Here is a 23,107-nt window from a genome sequence, read left to right on the forward strand (position 1 = left end):
CCATCTTCAGTCTTGCTCACCACCACTGCAATCTGCATCCTTGTACTGCCTTGCTCTGATACCACTTGTTGGGTGGATGTCTGGCCAGGACACCACCTCCCAAGATCTTTTCAGTACCACGCGATGCAGCAGGAAGAAAAAAGAAACAAAACAAAAGAAAAACAATCAAAATACGTGGATCAGCCATAAAAGGGTTCGCTTCCACGGGGCATGCAAACTTCGCTATGAAAAAGAAATTTTACAAGAGGAGACCTCACCCTCAACCTTTGTACACCCAATTCTCTCTCACTAGAAGTTCCCCTCACAAAAGCTCTCTCTCTCTTGGAAGACCCCCCTGAACCCCTGAAGTGACTGGCGACCGCTGTCCAGGAGCCTCCTGCTACTTCTCTCTCAGTGCTTCCGCTTCTCTCTTCTCTTGGGTTCCGTACGGGCTTCATACGGTGCAAAAAAAACTGATCCACACCTTTTACTGTTCGTCTACAGGCCTTTTAAAGGGTTAAAACAAGGTTTAAACCTAATTAGATTAGGTTTAAGAGTCCTAAACAAGCCAAATCAACCTCCTGAACTGTCGGATCGTCACCGAAAACTCCCTGGACTGTCCGATCATGCTTTGGTTCATGGAATAGTGCTGTGGACTGCGTGAAACGTGTGAAAAATGCCCACGCGGTCACAGGCCCAGCCGTGGACCGCTTGGTCCACGGTGGACCAGTGCAAAGGGCCAGCAGGGCCGGCCCGCTCCCGCACGCGGGCCTGCACGCGCCTGGGCCGCGCGCGTGCCTGGGCCACCTGCCCGCATGGGTCGCGCATCCCGCGCAGGCCTGGGTCGCACGTCCCGTGCGCCGCCGCCTGTGGCTGCGCTGCTGCCGCCCGCTGCCGGTCGCCGGCAGTCCTCCACCGCCTCGAATCTCATGTCGACTTCAAAAGCTCATATCTCCTCCATCCGAGCTCCGTTTCAGGTGATCTTGATCTCGTTGTACTTCGTTTTTCACTATGAACCTTATTGTAGGCTCAATATAGGCTGAATCTCGAGGTATCAAATCATAACAGCCAGTATCTCTCCCTCTCTTTTTTTTTTCTTGCTCTATTTCGGAGCCATGCTGATTTTCTTTTATCACAGACATGGATGCAAGCGTGGCTTGAAGGTTAGCCCAGGATTTCAAGACCCACAAGAGAAAAGATGCCTCAACTTCGGGGTCAATGAAGAAAGCCAGGATAGAAGGAACAAGCTCGGTCGTGCCTGCTTCGATGCTCGTCACCGTCGAAGCCCCTTCTGACGCCGAACCTGAAGTCCCCCGAGCCCCTTCACAGAGCCCCCCGGCTGAGGGTCCTATTTTGGAGGTTCGTCCTGAGGGGGCACCCGAGGTCGAAGGGAGGAGGAGAAAGAAGATCCTGGCTCGGAGGAGTCACAGTCGCAGGGCTGCCGCCGAGGGGGCTGGCGGCTCCGAGGAAGACCTGGAGGAAAATCTCTTCAACAACAGGGACTTAATAAAGAGGCTAGTCGAAGGGTGCATTCTGTCCGAGGTAGTCGAGAGGATCGTCCTCGCCGATCTCGAGCTGCGGGTCTGGGACTCTCTGGGATCTTTTCTCGAAGTAGGTTAACTCATCCTTTTCCTCCTTCCCGCTTCTTTAATTTATTCTTCAGCCCTTATGTCGACTCTCCGACCTTTCTTGCAGATTGGGCACCAGCTCGTCGCCAACGTCGAGGTGGTGAAGATCGCCAAGAGGGAGGCAGCTCGGACAGAAGAAGGTCGCCTAGTTGGGGCCGCCCGCCTTGAGGAGAAAATCATCGAGGTCCTAAGTCTCCAGGAGGCACTGGAAAAGGAGGGACAAACCTCGTCTGATCTGAGGACCATCTTGGAGGAGGAGAGAAGGAAGGCTGAGGCCGAGGTCTCCGCATTGAGGATGCAGGTTTTCGAGTGGAAGGAGCAGGCTTCCGAGTTGAAGGAGCAGGTTTTTGAGCTGAAAGCACAGATTCCATCTCTGGTCTTGGAGGCAAGGGCTCGAGCAGTGGAGGAGTTCAAAGCCTCCTCTGAGATGGAGGATCTAAAGGTCCAGTTCGGCCAGGACGCCTTTATCAAGGGGTTTGAGCTCTGCCAAGAGAAGGTGGCTGGAAGGTTTTTCGAATTGGATCTCGGCTTCCTGAATGAGGCATCCGATGATGAAGCCAGACCATCCGAAGTCGCTATTGATCCTCTTCCATTTGGGACCTCGTCGACTGCTGTGGCTGCCGCTGACGATCTTCCGGGGATGCCGACCCTCTCTACTTCTGCCCCAGAGGTTCGAAACCTCTAGTTTTGTATTTTTTCTTCGTGGTGATTTTTCTTTTATTCTCTTATACTTGAAATTTATTTGATCAATGAAGTCAGGTTCATCTTTACGGAGGGTCCCCCCTCCTTTTTTTTTGTATTCTTTTCCTTCTTTTTGTCTTCTTGCATTAATTTGAGTCGTGGCGCTCTTGTCCTCCAATGATAGTGTCCTGTCGAAGCTCTTCCCCTGCCGGAGGGTATTCCCATGAAGTCGATGATACGAGACCTCCAAAGAGAAGTTCGTCAGTTGATAAGAAAATCCAAGAAGTTGGAAGACGAACTTCATCGGTTGAAAGAGAGCCACTCAGAGGCCACCGTGGAGGCTACTTGCTTTCGGGACCTCCACAAGAAAAGTTTCATGGAATACACCAAAAGGAAAGCCGACTTCATTACGGAGCTTGAGGAACTCCAAAAATGTGCCAGCGATCGGTCTTGGACTCAGGCTTCCAAGATCAGCTCCCTTAAAGTCGAGCTGGCGGCTGCACGAGAGAAGATCGGCCGACTGGAAGGGAGCTCATCCCAGCTTACAGTCCAGACTGACCGCGACCAAGACTGGTCGAAGAAGTTCTCCGACCTTCAAAAATAGCTGCAGGACGCCGAGGTGAATTACGACACCTACCGAGTCGGTTGGAGCAGACAAGTAGAGGACTATCGAAGGAGGCTCCAGACGGCGACTGACGAAGTTGCCCGCCTTCAGAGGTGGCTGTCCGAGAGAGTCCAGCCTATCCCTGCACAAGGTTCTGACGAGCTTTGCTCCTTGAGGGGGACTATGGCGGAACTGTCTGTATCCCTTGGGCGGGAGGAAGTTGAATTACGGCGGCTGAAAGTTCAGCTGGTCCACGAGCAGCAGACAGTCAAGGATGCTGAGGCGGAGTTCGAGGTCTTGAGGAGGAGGCTTCGAGAGTCGGAGGATGAGCGCCGGTGGTTCCACCGGATGTACCAGGATATGCTGCTGAAAAAGATGAAACTAGAAGAGGAAGTCAAAAATTTAAGGTGATCCATAGTAAGGGCCGGAACTGAGAACTTGAAGTCGGAAGAAACTGGGCTTCCTTAAAGCCTCCTCTTCTTCTCTTTTTTTTTCCTTTTTATTTTTGGCCTTTAAGGCTTTGTAACGTGTACTTCACCAACGAAATAAAAATAAAATTGTCTATTACCTTGTCCATTCTGGTATTAAATAGTTGTTTACCAAACTCCATTTGTCTTCCATCTTGTTCGATGCCGAAGTTGTCTGAAGGTTTCTGACCGTCGTCATGTCGATTCATCCTTAGGGACTGAAGATTTTTGCCAAGGATATTCTCTCTTATCGAGATGAGGTCTCTGGTGCCTTTGATGTAGTTTGTTTTTCACCTATCACTGGTGTAGTTCGTCGTTTTTTCTTTTCGTCTCCCTTTTTCTTCTGTGTTTGAGTGAGGGTCTTCCCTCTGCTCTTGATGGGATCGTGAGAGTGTAGAGGAGTCATTGAGGAAGCTTTCCTCCTTGTCGATCAATTGAGTCTTTGTTTGCATCGGGACAAGGTCCTCTCCTTGTTCCCGACAGTCGGTTTCAGCTCGTATTAGGACGAGGTTCTCCTCCTATTCCTAACAAGACTGTGGGGGCACACAAGGGCCGTTGTGAGGGCCTCTCCCCCCATCCGGTCTTTAAAAAATTGGACCTTCGACTTTGCTCATGTTAGGATGAGGTTCTCCTCCTGTTCCTAACAAGGCTGTGGGGGTACATAAGGACCGTTGTAAGGACCTCTCCCCCATCCGATCTTTAGAAAATTGGGCCTTCGACTTTGCTCATGTTAGGACGAGGTTCTCCTCCTGTTCCTAACAAGACTGTGGGGCACATAAGGGCCGTTGTAAGGGCCTCTCCCCCCATCCGATCTTTAGGAAATCGGGCCTTCGACTTTGCTCATGCTAGGATGAGGTTCTCCTCCTGTTCCTAATAAGGCTGTGGGGGCACATAAGGGCCGTTGTAAGGGCCTCTCTCCCCATCCGGTCTTTAAGAAACCGGGCCTTCGACTTTGCTCATGCTAGGACGAGGTTCTCCTCCTGTTCCTAACAAGGCTGTGGAGGCACATAAGGGCCGTTGCAAGGGCCTCTCCCCCATCCGATCTTTAAGAAATCGGGCCTTCGACTTTGCTCATGTTAGGACGAGGTTCTCCTCCTGTTCCTAACAAGGCTGTAGGGGCACATAAGGGCCATTGCAAGAGCCTCTCCCCCCATCCGGTCTTTAAGAAACTGGATCTTCGACTTTGCTCATGTTAGGATGAGGTTCTCCTCCTGTTCCTAACGTGCTTAATTTCGTTTGTATGGGGGAGTTATCTCCTATCATTATAAGCTCATACCAAAAGAAAAAATGAGCGAATATGAAAAAAATTTTTATTCAGGGCAAAGTTGTCGGTAATACATTCGTAGATTTTTCGAACCCTATAGCCACGGAAGGTCTGCTCCCCATCGGGGTCTCCCTGAGACGGAGTTGATAATCCCAATCGGAGGCCGATCTTTAGGCTGCTCCTCCCTCCTTGGCGGTTCCGGCTGCGGCAGGGCCCTAGGCCGATCTTTCTTTTCTTCAGGTCGGCATCGAATGAATCTGTCGAGCCGACCTCGTCTAATGAGCTCCTCGATTTCGTCTCAGAGCTGAATATACACCTCCGTATTGTGGCCGTGGTCACGATGATAGAGGCAGAATTTGTTTGGATTGCGCTTTCCAGGATGCGAGCGCATCCTCTCCGACCTTGGGAGCTGCTCCCTAACCTCCATCAGCACTTGAGCTTTCGAGGTGTTGAGAGGGACGTAGCTGTGGAACCTTCCAAGAGGAGAGCCTCGTCGAACTCGATGGTCTGGGCTTCTCTGCTTACGAGCTCGGGGAGGAGTCCGGACGTGCCTATGTCCGGAAGGAGTTCAAGAACGTGGTCGAGCTTCACTCGGCCCTTTTTCAACTGTGGGCTTGCTCGAGTCTCCTGCCTGTCGCTCTCTCGCGGTCTCCTCATCCTTCATCTTGAAGGCTTCTTCTGCTTGGGCATATCCTTCGGCCCGAGCCAGCAAATCGACAAAATCTCTGGGGTACTTCTTTTCCAAGGAGAACAGAAGGTCGTTCTTCTGAAGACCGCCTTTTAGAGTGGCCATCACGACCGATTGGTTCAAGTTTCGGACCTCCAACGCAGCGATGTTGAAACGGTTGATGTAAGCCCGGATAGATTCCCCCTCCCTTTGCTTGATGTTGATGAGGGACTCTGAACCTCTCCGGAGATGCCAGCTGCTAACAAAATGAGCCGCAAACTGGTGGCTCATCTGGTCAAAAAAAAAGATGGTACCCGGCTTCAATGCCGAACATCAGTTCCTTGCTGCTCCCTTCAGGGTGGATGGAAAAGCTCGGCACAGAATGGCGTCTGGTGCGCCATGGAGCAGCATCATTGTCCGAAAGGCCTCCAGGTGGTCAACCGGGTCCGAGGTCCCGTCATAGCTTTAGAATTGGGGGAGCTTGAAGTTAGGCGGGATCGGTTCCTGCATGATCATTTGAGAGAAGGGTGGGTCAGTACAGATGCCCTCACCATAAGCAGGGGGAGCGTGGCAGAGTTCTTCAATCCGTCGGTTCATCTCCTAGAGCCTTCGATCCAGGAAGTCCTCTCGACTGCAGGTCTCGAGGGTCTTTGGGCAGAATGGAGGTAGAGATCCTCCGGGAGTAGAATCGTGATCGGACTGAGGGCTCTCCACCCTCGGATTTGTCTTTCCGAAAAAAATGGGGCGACTGGCCCAAGTGGCCCGCCCTACTGCCGGATTTTGGAATTCCGACGACGTTCTCTCCAACTGCACTGACGCCTGCGGCTGTCGTTGCTGTTGCATGGCCTGCACTGCTTCAGTGAGGCCTCTGACCTACTGAACCAGCAGGTCGAATTACTCCGCACCGACTGTTGTTGCCGGAGGAGGAGGGGGAGCCTGAAAAACTGGAGGTGAGATCGAAGCCTGAGATCTGGCCGTGGAGGTCGTGGATCGCCTGGTGGATGCTTTGCTGGGAGGCATCGAGTGAAGATCTAGTAGGAGAAGGAGAAGAGGATGTCGGAGAAGATGACCGGAATCAGTTTCGTTGAGCACTCCTTTAAGAACAAGGGTACTACGAAGACACAGCGACCCTTCCTCTAGCGACCCTTCCTTTAAGAGGTATAAAATACCCCCCGGCCGAAGTTTGTAAAAGATCGATCCTTCCAGGGCTCTTTCGGCTCCCGACCTTATGTGTGGCATCTCTCCGAACCCCCTCGACCGTCCGGACTTCTCCGACAATGAACTTCTGTACTCATCCACTGGGCCACCCCAAAGGCCCTCCGGGCCCCACTGTTAGCCGACCTTCTACAGCAACCAACTATTTTTCGAATTTCTTCCAGACTTCGTCTACATCCGAGCTTCCCCGACAGTGAGATTTTTACGATAACCAGACTTCATCCAAGTTTCCACGGTGGTCGACCGCCTTTCGGATCCCAATCGAGCTCCCGCGAGAGCCGAACTTCTACTACGAACGGTCTACTCCGAACTCCTACAGCGGGCTGTCTATCCCAGACATCTACTATAAGCAAATTCCATTCAAGCCTCTTCTGTAAACGAATTTCCTCCGAACTTCTATTGCAGGTAGACTTCAGTCGAGCTACTTCTCCGATGGATGGATTCCGGACGAGCTCCAGCAGCTGGGTCCCTGCGATAGCCGATTGCCTCCGAAGTCTGCCGAGCCTCCCCACCGTTATCCGAAGTCCATCGCCGGCCGATCTCCTACTAGGCTTCCCATAAAATCGGACTTCTCCGACGGACGATCTTCGGATGAGCTTCCACATCAGATAAATCCCAGACAGACTTCTCTAGCGATCGGACTTCCCCGGACTTCGCCAACAGAAAATCTCCGTCCGAGCTCCTACAGCAGGTGACTCCTGTCTGAGATGTCAGCGTCCGAAGCATCCGACAACAGTAGATTCGTCAGTGACCTCGGAACATCCGAGCCTCTCCTAGAACGACGATGTAAAGGGCCATCCTGCTCCATCAGGCATCCCAGCCAAGCTTCAGCCGACGGATCCATGCTCTCTGGCAAGCCACGACAAGGGCCACTACCTTACTCCACTCACTGCAACAGATTCTACGCGGCTCCACCACTTTCTGACAAGCCACGACAAGAACCGCCACCCTGCTCCACTCTCTGCAACAGATTCCACGCAGCTCCACCACTCTCTGGCAAGTCACGACAACGGACACCACTCCACTCTCCGCAACAAGCTCCACGTGGCCCTGAACGACCTCTGGCGCCACTACTCTCCATAACAAACTCCGCACGGCTCTGAACGGCGCACTACCAGACGGTTACAGATGTCGCTGTCAGTCAGTTACGCTCTCCGTCTATAAATAAGGATCCCCAGATACGTTCTTTTCTAAGCTCAAAAACTCTATCTCGAAACTCTGCCAAAATTTTCGCTCGAGCACTCTATTTCTGTTGAAGCAGAGTACTGACTTGAGCGTCGGAGGATCTTGTCGGAGCACCCCTAACTCTGGTTTAGACTTTCCTTGCAGGTCCCGGCGGCGGCCATGGTCTTCTCGACTCCAGCAACTCTGACTTCGGCGGAATTCTGCACCAACAAATGAAAAACTTTGACATTGATCGATGATAAGTCAATATTATAATAAATTAGATGGTATATATATTTGGTCGTAAAAATTAAAAAATTATATAAAAATTAAAAAATTTAAAAAAAATTTAATTTTTTTAAAAAATTATACTTTTCTTTTTTTTGCCATAAAAATACAAATCATTGTCAAAGTGACCATTGTTGCGGTTCAAACCAATGCCCGTGGAGTACGGGAACCGATTCGAATATTCGATCGAAGTTTTCCCCTCTCCGTCTTCCAAAGCGACCAAAACGCCCCGTAATATTTTTGTTCTCCTATTCCGCCAAGCTCTGTTTCCGTGTTCCCCAATCCATTGAATCGATCATAATCCTTCTTGGCTATCGCCTCCGTTTCCCCATCGCCCGCAAACCCTAACCGCAATCCTCGCAATGGCATCGCCGCCACCGACCTTGTTCTCCGACTTCCCGGAGGACGTGCAGCTCAACGTGCTCTCCTTTCTCTCCCCTGCCGAGGTCTCCGCCTTCGCCTGCACCTCCCGCCGCTTCGCCTCGCTATGCAGCGCCTCCGCATCCGACAGCCCCGTCTGGCACGCCATGTGCGAACGCCGCTGGGGATCCAAGACCCTGCTTCGCTCCTGGGCCTCTGGCGCCGCCGCCACCGGCCGCGTACCCTACGCCCGCCTCTACCGCACCCTCGACCGCTGGGAGAGCTTCATTGGCTTCTGGCGCCGCATCGGCCAGGGCACTCCCGGCACCCTGCCTCTCGTCTTCTTCGAGTGGGGGCCCTCCTACATCACCGGATCCTGGGTCTCCCCCTCCGTCGAGGCGGGTACGTACGGCGTCCTCAAGGTTCCCTTCCTCTGGCTGGGCCTTTCCGCCCATGGCGATCCCGTGAGCTTCCTCCACCCAGGATCCCAGTTTGAGTCACCGGGAGAATTCTTCAGTTCGGCTTTGGGGCCATCATCGGATTCCGATTTGGTGCCAGTGACTGTTAGTTTTATGGGCTGCAACCATTTTGTGGTGGAGGAGAACCGGAGCTTCTATGCGGAGGATGGGGGTGGCGATGGAGGTGTTTCGGATGAGGTGGCAGAGATAGCGAGTAAATCGCCACCAGACCGATTGATGTCGGAGATCTACCAGTATTTTGCCAACCGGACGAGCCCGGGAGGTGACAAGGCTTCCAGAAGGCACAGGAAGAAGGAAAGGGAGAAGCTTGGGAGGAGGAGACTATGGGAAGCTGAGCATTTCGTGAAGATCGTGAACTATCAACCCACCCCTTCACGACCTTTGCAAGGCTTATGGAAGGTGCTCGTTTCTCTCTGCGTGTTATTTTATGTTGGAAAAACTCTGTTCTTTGGTTCTTTAACAGGTTTCTTAAACAAAATTTCCTACTGTAGGGGATTTGTGAGGACAATGTCCTGGATTTTTACCTTGTTTCGTATGATGATGTCGGTGGAATAACTTGTAGACGTGTTGGTGATGCGGGGGAGCTATTCTCTGGTTATTCCCCTGTTTTCTGGACTTCAAACGCCACATTTCTTGAATCCCCATTTTCTAAAGAGGAACAGGATCTGTATGGTAGCCGTGAGCACATTCGTGCGGTGGCTTCGAATTGGAGCAACATGGACAGGGAAGTGGTCTTACGCATTCTCTGTATTAACTCCAGTTATGACCTGGTGATTCCAGATCTATCTGGTTCTTCTGGTGATCCAAGAAATGTGGAGGGAAGGATATGGGAGTATGAAGATGGGACTTTCGGGTTCGGGTTTCTTCGGAACAACTTTATCATTGACCTGAAGCATATAACTTTAGATGGGTATCTTCTTGATACCGTAGACTATTGCTGCAATCATTCTAGTTTATAATGCTTCTTGGATATATCTGTGTACAATGCTGTTTATCTAGGAAGTTATAACTCTATGACTCGACAATGCATGTTTTATTATGTTCAAATGAATGACTCTCTTACCATTTTGTAAGTAATTGGTTAGTTGTTTCAGATTCATATGTTGTCACAAGCATTATGAAATGGCAAGATGTTGTTGATGGTTGCATTGACAATCTGTAGTTTGATTTTGCCTCTCTATTATAGGTATAGTAAATTTAACTGTTTACAGAAGTGATATCCTCATGATGAACAAGTAATGAGGGTGATACCGGTATAAGTTTCCTTTTTCTTTTCTCCATAAATGCTAGTGTCCTTGTTCAGTGGTTTGCTTATGAAGTAGTAGTTTGTTTCTTGGGTCTATGCTTTGTAGTTTAGCTTTTATTGTTTTTTTCGCATCCATCATTTTTAGAATAAAAGGTGTGTCCATCCTCTAAGATTGCCTTGTGCAGCCAAAATCAAGTCAAACTTAATGTAGATGTATAATCTTTGAGTCCTTTTTAGTAAATGGAAAATCTTTATCTGGTCTATGAATTAAATACAATATAATGCACAATACCATTGCTTAGATTTTCAGGAAAAAGCTTTATAATTATAAGAAAAAATTACAAGAATACCTCAACTTTAGCTTAATTTCACTTACACACCCTATATTTTAAAAAGTGTTAAACTAGTTATCGATATGTTTTAATATGGTCCAGTCGTTCACTCACCAAAATAAATGGTGTTAGCCTTCCTCTTAATAGACGGAAAGGCCCCTCGCTCATATCAGAGGGATGGTCGGTAAGAAAGAGCTGGGGTGGAGAGAGCCACTGTGGAGGGGGAGGGTGGGGTCATGGAGGTCAGCATGAGTGGGAGAATGGTGTCGAAGGCCTCATGTATGGGATTGGATGAGGAGGAGAATGGGGTGAGGATAGAGAAGAGGCTATGGGCAATGAATAGATGGAGGTGGAGACAACACCATGGAGGGGGAGGGCTCATGGGCGGCCTTCGAGGAAGTGGATGACAAAGAGGAGAAGAATATGAGGAGGAAGAGGAGGGGGAAAGATGGATTGTGGGTGAGAAGGGGCGGAGGTAGAGAAAGCCACCGTAGAGGGGCAAGGCTCATGGGCGGGATTGGAGGAGCAAGAGAATGAGGAGGAGAAGTGGATGAGGAGAAATGAAAACAGGAAAAGAGGACAGCCGACAAAGAATGGATAGAGATGAAGAGAACCGCCATGGAGGCGGAGGGTTAATGAGCAGCTTTGGAGGAAGTGAATAACAAGGAGGAGAAGAGGATGGGAAGGGAGGGGAAGGATGGGTTGTCGGCGAGAAAGGTTGGAGGTGGAGGCCGCCGCCGTGGATGGGGATGGCTCATAGGTGGCTTGGAGGAGGATGAGGAGGAGAAATGGATGAGGAGAAAAGAGAGGAGGGAGATGGAGCGGTCGTTAGTGAAGAATGGTTGGAGATGGAGGAAGCCACTGTGGAGGGAAAGGGTTCATGTACGAGCTTGGAGGAGAAGGATTGGATGAGGAGGAAGGGGAGAAGGGAGAAGAGGGGTCCCTGAAGGAATGAATGCAGGTGGATGGAGCCATTATGGAAAAGGAGAAATGAGTGAGAAGGGGAGGAGGGGGAAGGAAGGAGAAAGAGGGATGCTGGTGATGGAGGGGATCAATTGGAGAGGAGGGAGGAGAAAGGAGGTGGAGATATGGGTGTTTTTTTCATTTTAAAAAGTAATGATATCATGTGATAGTCACGTGATATCATTTTGTTAACAGATATAAGCGGCTGAACCATATTGGAACATATTGATAACTAGAATGACTAGTTTGATATTTTTTTAAAGTACAGGGGGTATAAGTGGAATCAGATTCAAGTTGAGGGGATATTTTTGTAATTTTTTGTAATTATAAATTTTGATGTCCAAGTTTTCTCAGTCTTATTATAGAGGAAATGCAGAAAACAATGAAGACTATGAGCTTCTAATTATGAGGATTAAACTGTTAAATTCATGAGATAAAGTTTAAACAAATTTCTGAATCTTGAATGATTACTGTGCCAGACTACTGGGCATTTAAATAGCTTCATGAAACAGTTCACATGAGCTTTTAGCTCCTAATCATTATTTAATTTATGTCTCATGTCCTTACTTGCCTATAGCAGCATGACTCTAGAAGAACCTGACCTCATTGACAAAACTCTGAAGACTCAACTGTGATGGTTAATGCAAGATTCTCCTCCACCTTCCCTGCTAATGAACCTAGCAAAAAGTAATTTTCAAATCCAAATTTCAAATTGATTTTTAATCCTTTTATTTTTCTGAGCAATGTCACACAGACCAAATACATTAGAATCAGTGGGAGTGTGGGACAATATAAGGTTAATGCCTAACTTGCCAAAATTTAAAAAAAAACTATAAGCTTCTCATTTTAAAGATTTAACCTTACTGCAAGCTACTCAATGTGGCCTTAACCTGACTCTCTTTGATCTCAGTGATTTTGAGATTCATTAGGTGCAATCTGCATGACCTTTTGGTCCCTGTTTGACATTTTGAAAAGGTTCACTATGGTAATCATTTCATGCTCTGAGGAACAACATATGTTGCTATGGCCATCCTAAACATGTGGTCCACTGTAGGGGTGTGCATGGTTTGGGACCATTCGGTTTTGGATTATTTTTGAAACCAAACCAGTTTAAATCAGTTTCTTGATACCAAAACCAAAACTGAACCGACCATGTAAAAAATTCGGTTCAAACTGAGCCGAAAAATTTGATTCGGTTTGGTTTAATCTATCGGGTCGGATAGGGCTGGGCTAAATGGGTTTCTGTCAAATGGGCAAGGCTAAATGGGTGCCTTGTTCTTTCCTTGAATATGGACTAAATGGTAGTTCTTGAATAGGGAGAAGGAAGGCCTTCTCCAACTTTCATCAGACAAGGCCCTTCGAACTGATCCAGCTTTATGCCCTCATATGGAAAAATATGCTGCAGTATCGTTCTTGTTCTTAGCTTGTTTACAACTGTTACATGTTGTTACCATTTTCTTAATAGCTGACTGTTGAGTTCTCTTTTGATTCTGGTTGATTGCTATTGTAGGATAAGGATGCTTTCTTTGACAACTATACTTGAAGTCCACGAGTTGTTGTAAGTATCTATGCCTGCATTAGATAATCCAAGAGATCATGTCTTGGGTGGATGAGTTGTTGGTTGATGACAAGCAGCTAGCACTACATTCATAGCACAATATTGTTTGTCTGGCTAGACAAATGGATCAAGCTGACAAGCTCCAAGAAAAGAGCAGTGAGCATCCATAATGCTAACAAGAGTAAGAAGAATCAGATGATAGTGATAAGATGTGCTTAAGCCTGAAAAAGCAGCGGTGTTTATAGGATGAAACAGTGGGATCAATGGAATTATTTTTCGTATGAGGCCATGACCAAACAACACCTGGCAATCATGGTGCAACTTAAGAGGGATGAAAGAGAGTGATGCAAAATAATTTGAGGCTTCTGTTTACCACCCAGGGATTGCGATGCCAAATAAATAATAGCTTGGGTAAACAATCTAGATGACAATAAGTTAAGAACTGGTTGCTGGAACATAATGAATTGTTAGTCTGCTCTAATCAGATATGTCCTTTTCTTTTGGTGGAAATCCAAACATGTCCATAATTAAACCATAAGGAGCATAAAGTTTGGATGGTGACAAATTTGATAAGATATAATCACAGGCAAAATATTTTTTTTTCCAGATACCCAATGAAAATAGCTAGGTATGTAAAAGATTGCCGTCATCAGCTGCTAAATCATAAGAACCATGAAAAGCAGGCCAAAATCTAGCTCTTGATGACATGACTATTCACCTTTATAGATTCTAAAAATATTCTGTTGTAATTATCTTAAGAACAACTAATTTTCTTAAAAACAGTATTCTGCTGTAGTTATCTTGTCCATGCATAGGCATGAACTTGGTAAAAATTAAGAAATCATTGTAAATGATAGCCGGTTTCAACACGAGATGTTAGAATTTGTGCCAAAAAGAAATCGGGCACAGGTCCATAAATGAGATGGCAGAGTTGTACAGCAACACAATATCTCATGATGCAGAAACATAATAAAGCAATGATGATGCTCATACAAACTCTAGGCTCAGGAATCACAAGCAACATATTCATTGAGTCAGACAATGCATACAGGTAGAAAAGTGTTTATCATATCACAAAAATTCAACCATTTGAAAGCAACCTGAATGGAAAAAAATTGTCAGAAACATACAGAACTGAGGCCATCATATATCATCTTTGAGTAATGAATTGTATATAATCTAAAAGCTGTAATGGACTGGACTGCAGAGCACAGTTTTGTGCAGCAAATCACGTATCATCTTCTCTACCACCGCATGATTCCTCACAGCAACCAGACTGAACTGTTTTGTGCAATACTTAGCCCTATATAAACATATATGAATAGTTTCAATAATTACAGAAGAGAAGGGAATGGAACAGTAATTATACTTAATGAGATCCATCCAGATCTCAAACAGGCCATGAAGAGGGGGAAGGTGAAGAAAGTAATTTTTCATTCATTTGCTGAACATGATACAGAAAAGAATCCTTAGTGATAACTAAAAATAAAAAGCTAGTTGTTCCTTTCAACTGAAAATGAACTCTTATTTCGTCCACTATATTTTTATCTTTTACTTCATTCTCAATTGTCCTCATCCTTGAAATCAAGAATAGATCCTAGGTCTATGATGATCCCACTACCCCATTCCTGTTATTGATTGATCATATTCATCAAAACAATTAAGATTTTATGGCTCCTATGGTGGGTGATTTCGAGCATTGTGAAGCTTGATGGAGAGGGTTTTGGGGTATTGCAGCAATTGGCAGCGGCTGTTCTGGTAGCTGGTGAGGGGCTGGGGGCAGAGATGATGGGATGAAGAAGGATGGTGGAGTGGTGTGGATCCATGGTTCTATGAGTAGAAACTAGGGCTTCAAACATTTTATGAAGAAGCGGAGAAGAAGAGGATATCTCACTTAAGCAAGGGGTGGAGGAGGAGGGAGGCGAGGAGAGTGCCGAATTTAGTCTCTTCTTCGGCAAGGAGAGTGGGCGAAGGCAAATCCCAAATGGCGGACAAGTAGAGTCGGAGGAGACCTGGGAGAGGCAAGAGCACGATTGGGAGTGGTTAGGGTTGTTGAAATGATTGAACCACTGAAGCTTGTATGGGTGAACCGATATATATGTGTATGTCTGTGTGTGTATCTATCTATCTATATATATATATAAGAAATAACCTGTATGGGTTAGTTTTGCTGTTTGGCCGGTTTTCTTGCACACCTCTAGTCCACTTGTCCTTTTTCTTTTTTCAGTTTGTTTAATGTGCTTGCTAGCAAATGCTCTAAATCATCAACTTATTGCATTTTTAAATATGTTGAAAACCTGTACCTCTAGTTCTCAAAATGTATTTACATTTACTTTTTCATCCTCCTCTAAGTCATGATCTGCTTCACTTTGTTTTCTGCAGTTAATAAGCCATTTTAATGCTGCTGCATCAATCATATGTTTGGGGCATGATAAATAGACACCGAAAGAGATATAACTGTATAGGGAGTAGCCAACCTTCTTCAAAATTTAAGGCATACTTACATGTATGAGGATCTGTTAGGACAAATCGATTGTGTCATGAAAACGTGATGCAGAAATAGTTTGAATATTGAAATAGATATGCATTTTTGTGAGTGTAGGGATGGCAATGGGTAGGGTTTGGGTCGGATATTGTACATCTTCAAACCTGAACTTAATATCCTATATCCAAACCCTACCCGATATCCGATCGGGTAAGAAAAGAGATAACCATCCCCATACCCAATGGGTTCGGAAATACCCACGGATAACCCATTTTTCCATACCCAACTCATATCCGCTCCATGCCTATCCCATACCCAAAAAAATAAACAATCAAAATAATTTTATGCATATTATCAATCAAAACAAAATTACCAATTCAACATAGAACATAATTTACAAGTCCAAATTTGTAGAAATCAAACACAGAAATAGAATTACAATTCAACATAGAGCATATAAATAATTAAAATAATTTTATGTATATTATCAACCAAAACAGAATTACCAAAACAGAATTATAAACATATATATTCTGGTATGGGTTTGGATATTACCCATATCCATAGGTTCGGGTCGGGTTCGGGTTCGGGTTCGGATAAAAAACAGCACTATCCATACCCTACCCATACCCATGCTACAGTTTTCGGATTTTACCCAAACTCGAACCTAAACCTGGTCAAACCCTATTTTTCGGGTTTGACCGGGTTTGGGTAGGGTGCATACCCATCGGATCGGATCGATTTTGCCATCCCTACATGGGTGTATATATGTGGTTAGGGGGAGGGCTGTGTGTAATGTCATAGATGTATTTTTTTTTTTTAAATCTTCTCAAAGCTAACGGAAGTGCATTACAAGTATATTAGCAGGTATAGGTGATTGGAATTTTGAGGGTCAAATATTCAACACAGATACTTCTAGCTCATTAAAAAAGTAAACCACTATGGTGCTTGAGTAATCATTTATACATGATTGCAAAGCGAGATTTTATTTCTGATGTATGCTTCATTGAGTTTGAAACTAAGCTTGTAAAGTACTGGATTCCATTATTCTTTTTGGTTATTTTTTTCATTAATTTTGAGTTTTAGGTATTTGGTCGTGGGGTTGCTATAACAAAGGGACTTAATGGGGTGAATGGCAGCCGAATCCCCCTTGTAATGGGTCATTAAAGAGTAACCAGCAATAGTGAGTGATGATGTATCCTTAGAGCTGTTATGTAATTAATCAAGCAGGTTGTCAAAAAATTATAGGATAATGGGTCATTGGAGAGTTATTAGTGGTATCCCTTGAGTTATTATCTGTTGATTTATTTGATCTATTAAATAGTCAAGGTTAAGGAGTTAAGAGGTATTGGGTTGTTAAGGACTCATTAATAGTATTTCAGGAGTCACAAGTGTTTAGGGTAATTTGGTTGCCATAAGAGTTAAAATATTGCTTGCAAATGATGCTGCTATACATAATTAATTATGTATGTAACAGGTCAGTTTCTTTCTTTCTTTCTTGTTACTCCCTTGTGCCAATCTTCTTTTCTTTCTCCCTCTTCTATCTGTGACCCTTAAATTTTGTTCTAGGATGAGCTCTCATCATCACATTCATATAAAATTTTAGCTACTTAAGGACATCTAATGTGGTATGTGGATACACTTTCTGTTGGTTCTTTTGTCTTCCATAAATTATTACATTTCCTTCTGTTTCTCACCGCACTTTTATGATTATAGGCATGTTGTTCATCATTTTCCATTTCTAAAGCAGAAAAACTTTTTTCATCATTGGCTATGCTTTTATAATGTTGTCATTTTGGGAACATGTCAACAACCATTGCTACATAGTTTTATCTCAGGAAAATAACAAATGACAACATGGACAGGTTTAACTATGTTATGTATCGGATTTCTAGAGATTCAATCACTTACCTAATAAATGTGGCAGCTACTTACAAGCTATCCAATGCTCTTTCAATTATCTCCCCTTGGTTAAGATAATATCATTATCATGCGCAAAATGAAAACAATTTCTACTATTTGTCCCAACATAATCTCTTGTTTTGCAAGGAATATTTAAAGAATATGAAGACAGTGCTTCAAGAAAGCATTTTCACAAAGATGTAGCTCGCTTATAAGCCTAGCTGATGATAAACATGTTTGGATATTTTCATGCATAAGACCTTTAGACACTTGATCCTGTAAACCTTATTGCTCATGATAACCTGCAGAAGAGCTCTTATGCTTGGAGAATTGGCTGCCTTAATTTGCTTTTTGACTTTTGTTTCTTCATGTGCTGATGTAGGAAAGATGATCAGCTGTCTTAGAAGTGATTATTTGTCTGATTTTAGATAAATTCGAAATGAATAATATATAGAAAACAAATCCCATTAGTAGAGGCACTGTCGCCAGCAAGGTCCGCAATCTTAGTATCAATGCCGATTCCTTATTGGTCCAGTATGATATGGTTGGTACTATCCAGTATGCACCCTGTATTGAAACAGCCATCTACTCATTTTTCTCTCTTTATCTCATTATGCCTTGATAATTGATGTTTTCTTAAACTTATAGTAATTTACCAAAATTGACAATGATAACCCCTCTATTTTGGAGGTGGAGGTTTCTAGTTAGGGCAGGGAATATTGTCTCTTATCCTTAAAGAAAAAGATAATAGACTTTATGTGTGAACACTGCATTCTCTTTGCATCTACTATTCAAATGTGCTACGCATCACTGCCCATTGCATCGCATATAAAAACTCTCTTATTTACAACTTTTCGATACGTCAGAGTGTACGCATAATGGTCTGTAATCGAATCACATATCTGTTGGCTGATTGTATGCTTGGTCTATAGCTTTCATGTCTTAAATTTTCCACTTGCTTTGTGGTGTAATAGTTTCTCATGAAGGGAGACCATCCTCATCATTGTAGCACTTTCTCCCTTATCATCTAAGAGATCCTTGTTTTCTACCTTTTATGATATACCTTGCTACCATCCACTTTTTAAAGGTAGGTGGCCAAGCAATCCACTCAGCATATGGTTGTTGTTCCGAACGGTACCCCAAGCACATCAATAATTCTTATTTGTCTTTAAGAGTATACATTGTATTTGTTGGTCCTCCTGGCTGATTGGGTTGTCAACCTCACTATTGTTGGGCTTTGCTAGTAGTTGCTTGGGACGCACCCTGAAAAGGCCTTTCCGTTTGGCTTATGCTGTCCCTACCAGGATCAACCATCACTTACTATGGCTGATTCTCTAGAATCAGGTAATTGTAGTTGTGCCTTTGTACTGTCAGTGGAAACTTGCTTACTGTCTAGGCAGATTGCATATTTGACCTTCTGTTGAATGGTGTGCAGAATAGAAGAAGAATTGCAATTTGTTGCAGCTCTGTACTAAACAAGTTATTGCATAAAGCTGATGAAGAAAAAAAAGGAACCACTTACCTAAGCATTTATAGGATAGGTTCCCTAGCAACAAATGCAGTTTTCTGGAACAATACCTTCTAGTGAGTAGTTCAATAAAGTGCCTGGGATCACTATAACCAAGACAGTACTCCTTTTAGCTTGCCTTGCAATCCACCTGCTTTGCTTTCTTCACCTTAAAATTCATGATCTGTTGCTCGATGAGGAAGTCAAGATGGTCTTCCCTGATGGGGCAGCATTGTGTTTTATCAGCAACCTCCTTAATATATAATATATTGATCTCCATATCATAGCCTGCTTATTGACATTTGTTTAAGATCAAAGAGCCTTTTCTAGCATGGACATGCCATTTCAAGTTTATTATTCCACCCAGTGAATGAAAGCACTTTGACCGAGGCACCATGTGCTAAGTTCTTTTAGCACCGCCCAAGGACTTGTTTTAGTCTGATTCAATGTTCAAAACCATTGAGTAAAATGTGTTTCTACTCCAGATGATGTACCAAAAGCATAGGGAGCACAAGCAGATTATTGCCTTCTTCCCAGGAGGATAAGTTACATGAAGCCACAAGAAAAGCTGAGAGAAAAACATTTTAACTTTATAAGTGAGGATAAACTTCTTCAGTCTGGTAACACCACTTATATAAGCTTGAGAATCCATGTCCTGAATTGTTATCACATTTGAATCCAGAAGCTAACTAGTGCAGACTTTATTAGACCACCCTTGGGCAGCAGGAAGAAACCAATATCCCATGATTGAACTTCACTATAAATGTAAGTTGGATCTATTTTTTTTTTAAAACTTACCTTTGAGTTGTGATCATGTTTATAATATTAAACACAAAATTAGCCAGATCCGCCTGGTGTACATATATATGAATGTCATTAGGTTCTATTGTTAATTTTAATATGACAGATGAAATAACTATCTGGCTTCCCAGTTGAAGAATTTTGACTATTGAAAGCTGTACTGCCTTCTATATTGGTTGCTCCAGTGTGGGCCAGTATTTTTGGTGTCTTCTTACACCTGTAACCTGTTTTACATCAACTCTGCTCTTAATTCTGTTCATCAGTTCAAGTCTGTTATGAAGATTGTTTAGGATTCCTGTTACTGCAATCAATATTTAAATCATAAATGCTATCAGAGTTGTAATTTCAGAGGAATTCATTTGGAGAAGCTCATGAATACAAGATATCGTAGTGACATTTGTTATTTAGTGCTTCGAGATTGTTAATGCAGTTATATTCAGTTGTAAATGCCTCAATTGATACTAAGAGCAACCTGTTTTTGAGAAGTACATGAATCTAAGATCTGATGTTTTCAATGGTTTGCGAAGAGGAAGGATATCTGCCTCTTTTAAGAATTTTAGCCCGAGTCTCAAACTAGTATTTAGTATGTTATCTCTAACTAAGCTAGCTGCGAATAAATGGGTTTTAAACTTAGCAGACAGGGATGCTGTCTACTCAGGTAGAAGTTAGCTGCTAATTGCATTAAAGTTTTTTTCATCTTTTAGCACTTGATTTGAGGATACACTCTCATTGACAACGAAATGAACTGGCTATCTTTTTGTGCCATAGACAACTGTTGGATTGCAATTGATTTTCAGACCTAGAAGTTCACTTTGGTAATTTTACCCATAATTACTGAATAAAAATTGAACAGGGTGGTAGAGGCCTCTGAGATTGTGTTTGTGGTCCCTACTAGAAATGCTCCATTATGAGGACATAATCCAATTTACTTTCATGTGTTGTATGAGATTCATATGTGGGCTCAGCTGGTGGCCAAATGTTTGGGGACATTGATTTGTGAATGTAATTGATTTATTACATCACAGGGAATTAATAAGTAACTGATTTTTGTGAATGTCAAATCTTGAGGAGCAGGAGCTTGTTAATTGTGATGTGGGTGATTATGGCAATAATCGATTGATCTTTTTCAAAGTAGAGTAGGTGTTAGAATTAATATCTTGATCAACTAAAGGCATCCCACTATTCATAAGAAGCCACCCTGGAAAGGAAAGAGTTTTTTTGTGTGTATTCCAACTTTTCTATGAGAATGGGCTTTTCCACAAGGACAACCTGGTGCAATTGCTGGAATAGATGTTGCCTTTGTCTTGGGAACAATGGTCCTTTTTGGTAAGATTATATTTGATGGCAATTATGTTATCATTAGCTATCAGGGTGGTGAGTGATCAATCGGCATGCAGCATAAAGTGACACCTTAACTTCATAAAATTGTGACAAACTTAGGATTGTTCCAATGTTCAGACAATATCTGATTGCTGGAGGTGATATGATTAAGTATGTCTTGTATCTTGAGAGAATGGCCTTCTTTGGAATTTAGATGATGCAAGGTTGGTGATGTTTCCAGAAATCTCGGTTCTCCTCAGCAAATTAGAACTGCAAGGCTACTGTAAGATCTCATTGCATATCCTGGTGTGTTCTGCTGTTTTATGATATTTTTTTTTTTTCATTTACTTTTCTTTCTAATAATTCTCTTATATTTTTGCTCTTAATTTTGGAAGTTGGCAGTTATCTTGGCTCACCATTATGCCCTTTATATTTTAAATTTATCCATTGATAACCATCACCTCACAACCAGGAAAAAGGGGGAAAGAACTTTGATTAATCAAGAGATATCGGACATTCTCTGGATGTCTTCACCTTGATGTAGGATGAGCTCAATTCATCAATGGTACCATGAAGCATGACTGCGTGACTAGTTTTGTATGTGATTATGTATAGTTGTGATGCATTTTGAAATAAAACCATCTAGACACATCTGATCGATTTTACGAAGGACCCTGAATGGCCATGATGCAAGACTAATATTGACCTCAATTTTATTGACCTCAATTTTTCTGTTTTGTACCATATATATGTAAACTGAGTACCAAGTGTCACCAGAAACTTCCACCGTGGGGACTGCCGGAGCTGGTGGTTTTTCATTATGAGTCAACTTTAAACCTTGATTGTGTCCTGTAAATTTGGTTCTGAATGTTGTCTCAACGGTGGAAAGAACGTGGTCTCTGTTGGTCCAAAGACAGCTAGAATGTGTCCTATTGGTTTCATGTGGATGCAGGTGGAAGGTGCATATTGTATTCAATATCTGTCTTTTAAAGGTTGTCATGACTGCTTAAAGAAGTGATAGTATACAACAATATAATTGCAGAACTTTTTCTTTTATCATTCGTCAATGCATGAGTTGTTGTCCTACAAAGTATGTCGATCTGTATTTTAGTGGAAATCCGTTCTTCAGTTCTTCACAATACATCAACATAATTTCTGGCAATGCATACATGTAATACTCAGGGGAGAGAGTTCAGTAATCCTTTTCTTTTGAAGAATCATGCTGCTAATTTTTTGCAGATATAATGATGGTATTAGGTTTTTAGCTTGGGTTCGTATCTTGTTCAGTTTAAATGAAAACCTTGATTTTGTAATGTAAATTTTGTTCGGGACATCGTCCCAGCAATCGAAAGAATGTGGTCTCTGTTGGTCCAAAGACAGCTAGAATGTGTCCTACTGGTTTCATGTGGATGCAGGTGGAAGGTGCATATTGTATTTAATATCCGTCTGTTAAATGTCATCATGACTGCTTAAAGAAGTGACAGGAAACAACAATATTATTGTAGAACTTTTTTTTTGATTATTCAAATGCAGTAGTTGTTGTCATGCGAAGTAGATCGATTTGTATTTTAGTGGAAATTCATTCTTCAGTTCCGCTTCACATTAATTAACATAATTTCTCACAATGCATACATGTAATGCTGAGGGGAGGGAGTTCAGTTATCCTTTCCCTTGTGAAGAATGATGCTGCTAATTATTTGCAGATGTAATGATGGTATTAGGTTCCTAGCTTGGGTTCTCGTATCTTGTTCAGGTTAAATAAAATCATGCAGCTTCCGATATAGTCAGACTAATAAAATCCCTAATCAGGGAGCGTAGGTTTTATGCTCTTTGTTCTTATACTTGATTAATCTGTGTTCTAGGCCATACAATTGCAACTTCTCGCACCCAATCTTTCCTTGCAATGCAAATATGTTGTGATGGTAGAATTGAAGAATCACAATCAGCCTGACATCTGCTTTGCCGTTTATTCCTGTCGGTGATCCAGTCCATCAAAATAAAAGTTTCACCAGTTTATCTGTTGCTATCATCTTTTATAATCTGTTCTTTCACATCGTCAGTGGCCGTCGTTTGTTTGACGGTCATTTTAAGCTGCTTTTTTTGGTTTTTTTTTTTTTTTTTTATGGAAACAGGGAGAAGAAAGGTTCTTCCCCCAATTTATTAATTAGGAAGATATGATACAACAAAAGAAGAAGAT

General features: G+C 43.5%; 1 protein-coding gene across 3 annotated transcripts; it reads left to right on the forward strand.

Moving 5' to 3' along the window:
* The first annotated feature begins 8,128 nt into the window (after positions 1-8,128).
* On the forward strand, positions 8,129-21,964 carry LOC105057958 (F-box protein At3g12350). Of its 3 annotated transcripts, none has more exons than XM_010940694.4 (3): positions 8,133-9,195; positions 9,288-9,706; positions 21,383-21,964. In XM_010940694.4, exons 1-3 carry the CDS (start codon positions 8,320-8,322, stop codon positions 21,447-21,449), a joined length of 1,362 nt encoding a protein of 453 aa, XP_010938996.2. In that variant the 5' UTR covers positions 8,133-8,319; the 3' UTR covers positions 21,450-21,964. The 3 variants fall into 3 exon arrangements, with proteins under 3 accessions (XP_019710788.1, XP_010938996.2, XP_010938995.1); XM_010940693.4 differs by lacking the exon at positions 21,383-21,964 and adding an exon at positions 12,848-13,046 and having other exon boundaries at positions 8,134-9,195; XM_019855229.3 differs by lacking the exons at positions 9,288-9,706; positions 21,383-21,964 and adding an exon at positions 12,848-13,046 and having other exon boundaries at positions 8,129-9,195.
* The last annotated feature ends 1,143 nt before the right edge of the window (positions 21,965-23,107 follow it).

The sequence above is a fragment of the Elaeis guineensis genome, chromosome 15 (genome assembly GCF_000442705.2).
Source record: "Elaeis guineensis isolate ETL-2024a chromosome 15, EG11, whole genome shotgun sequence".
Taxonomy (NCBI): domain Eukaryota; kingdom Viridiplantae; phylum Streptophyta; class Magnoliopsida; order Arecales; family Arecaceae; genus Elaeis; species Elaeis guineensis.

Coding starts and splice junctions, on each gene's coding strand:
- LOC105057958 (XM_010940694.4), top strand. CDS start 8,320: ATGGCATCGCCGCCACCGACCTTGTTCTCCGACTTCCCGGAGGACGTG. Junction 9,196..9,287: donor CTTTGCAAGGCTTATGGAAG/GTGCTCGTTTCT, acceptor TTCCTACTGTAG/GGGATTTGTGAGGACAATGT. Junction 9,707..21,382: donor AAGCATATAACTTTAGATGG/GTATCTTCTTGA, acceptor CCTCACAACCAG/GAAAAAGGGGGAAAGAACTT.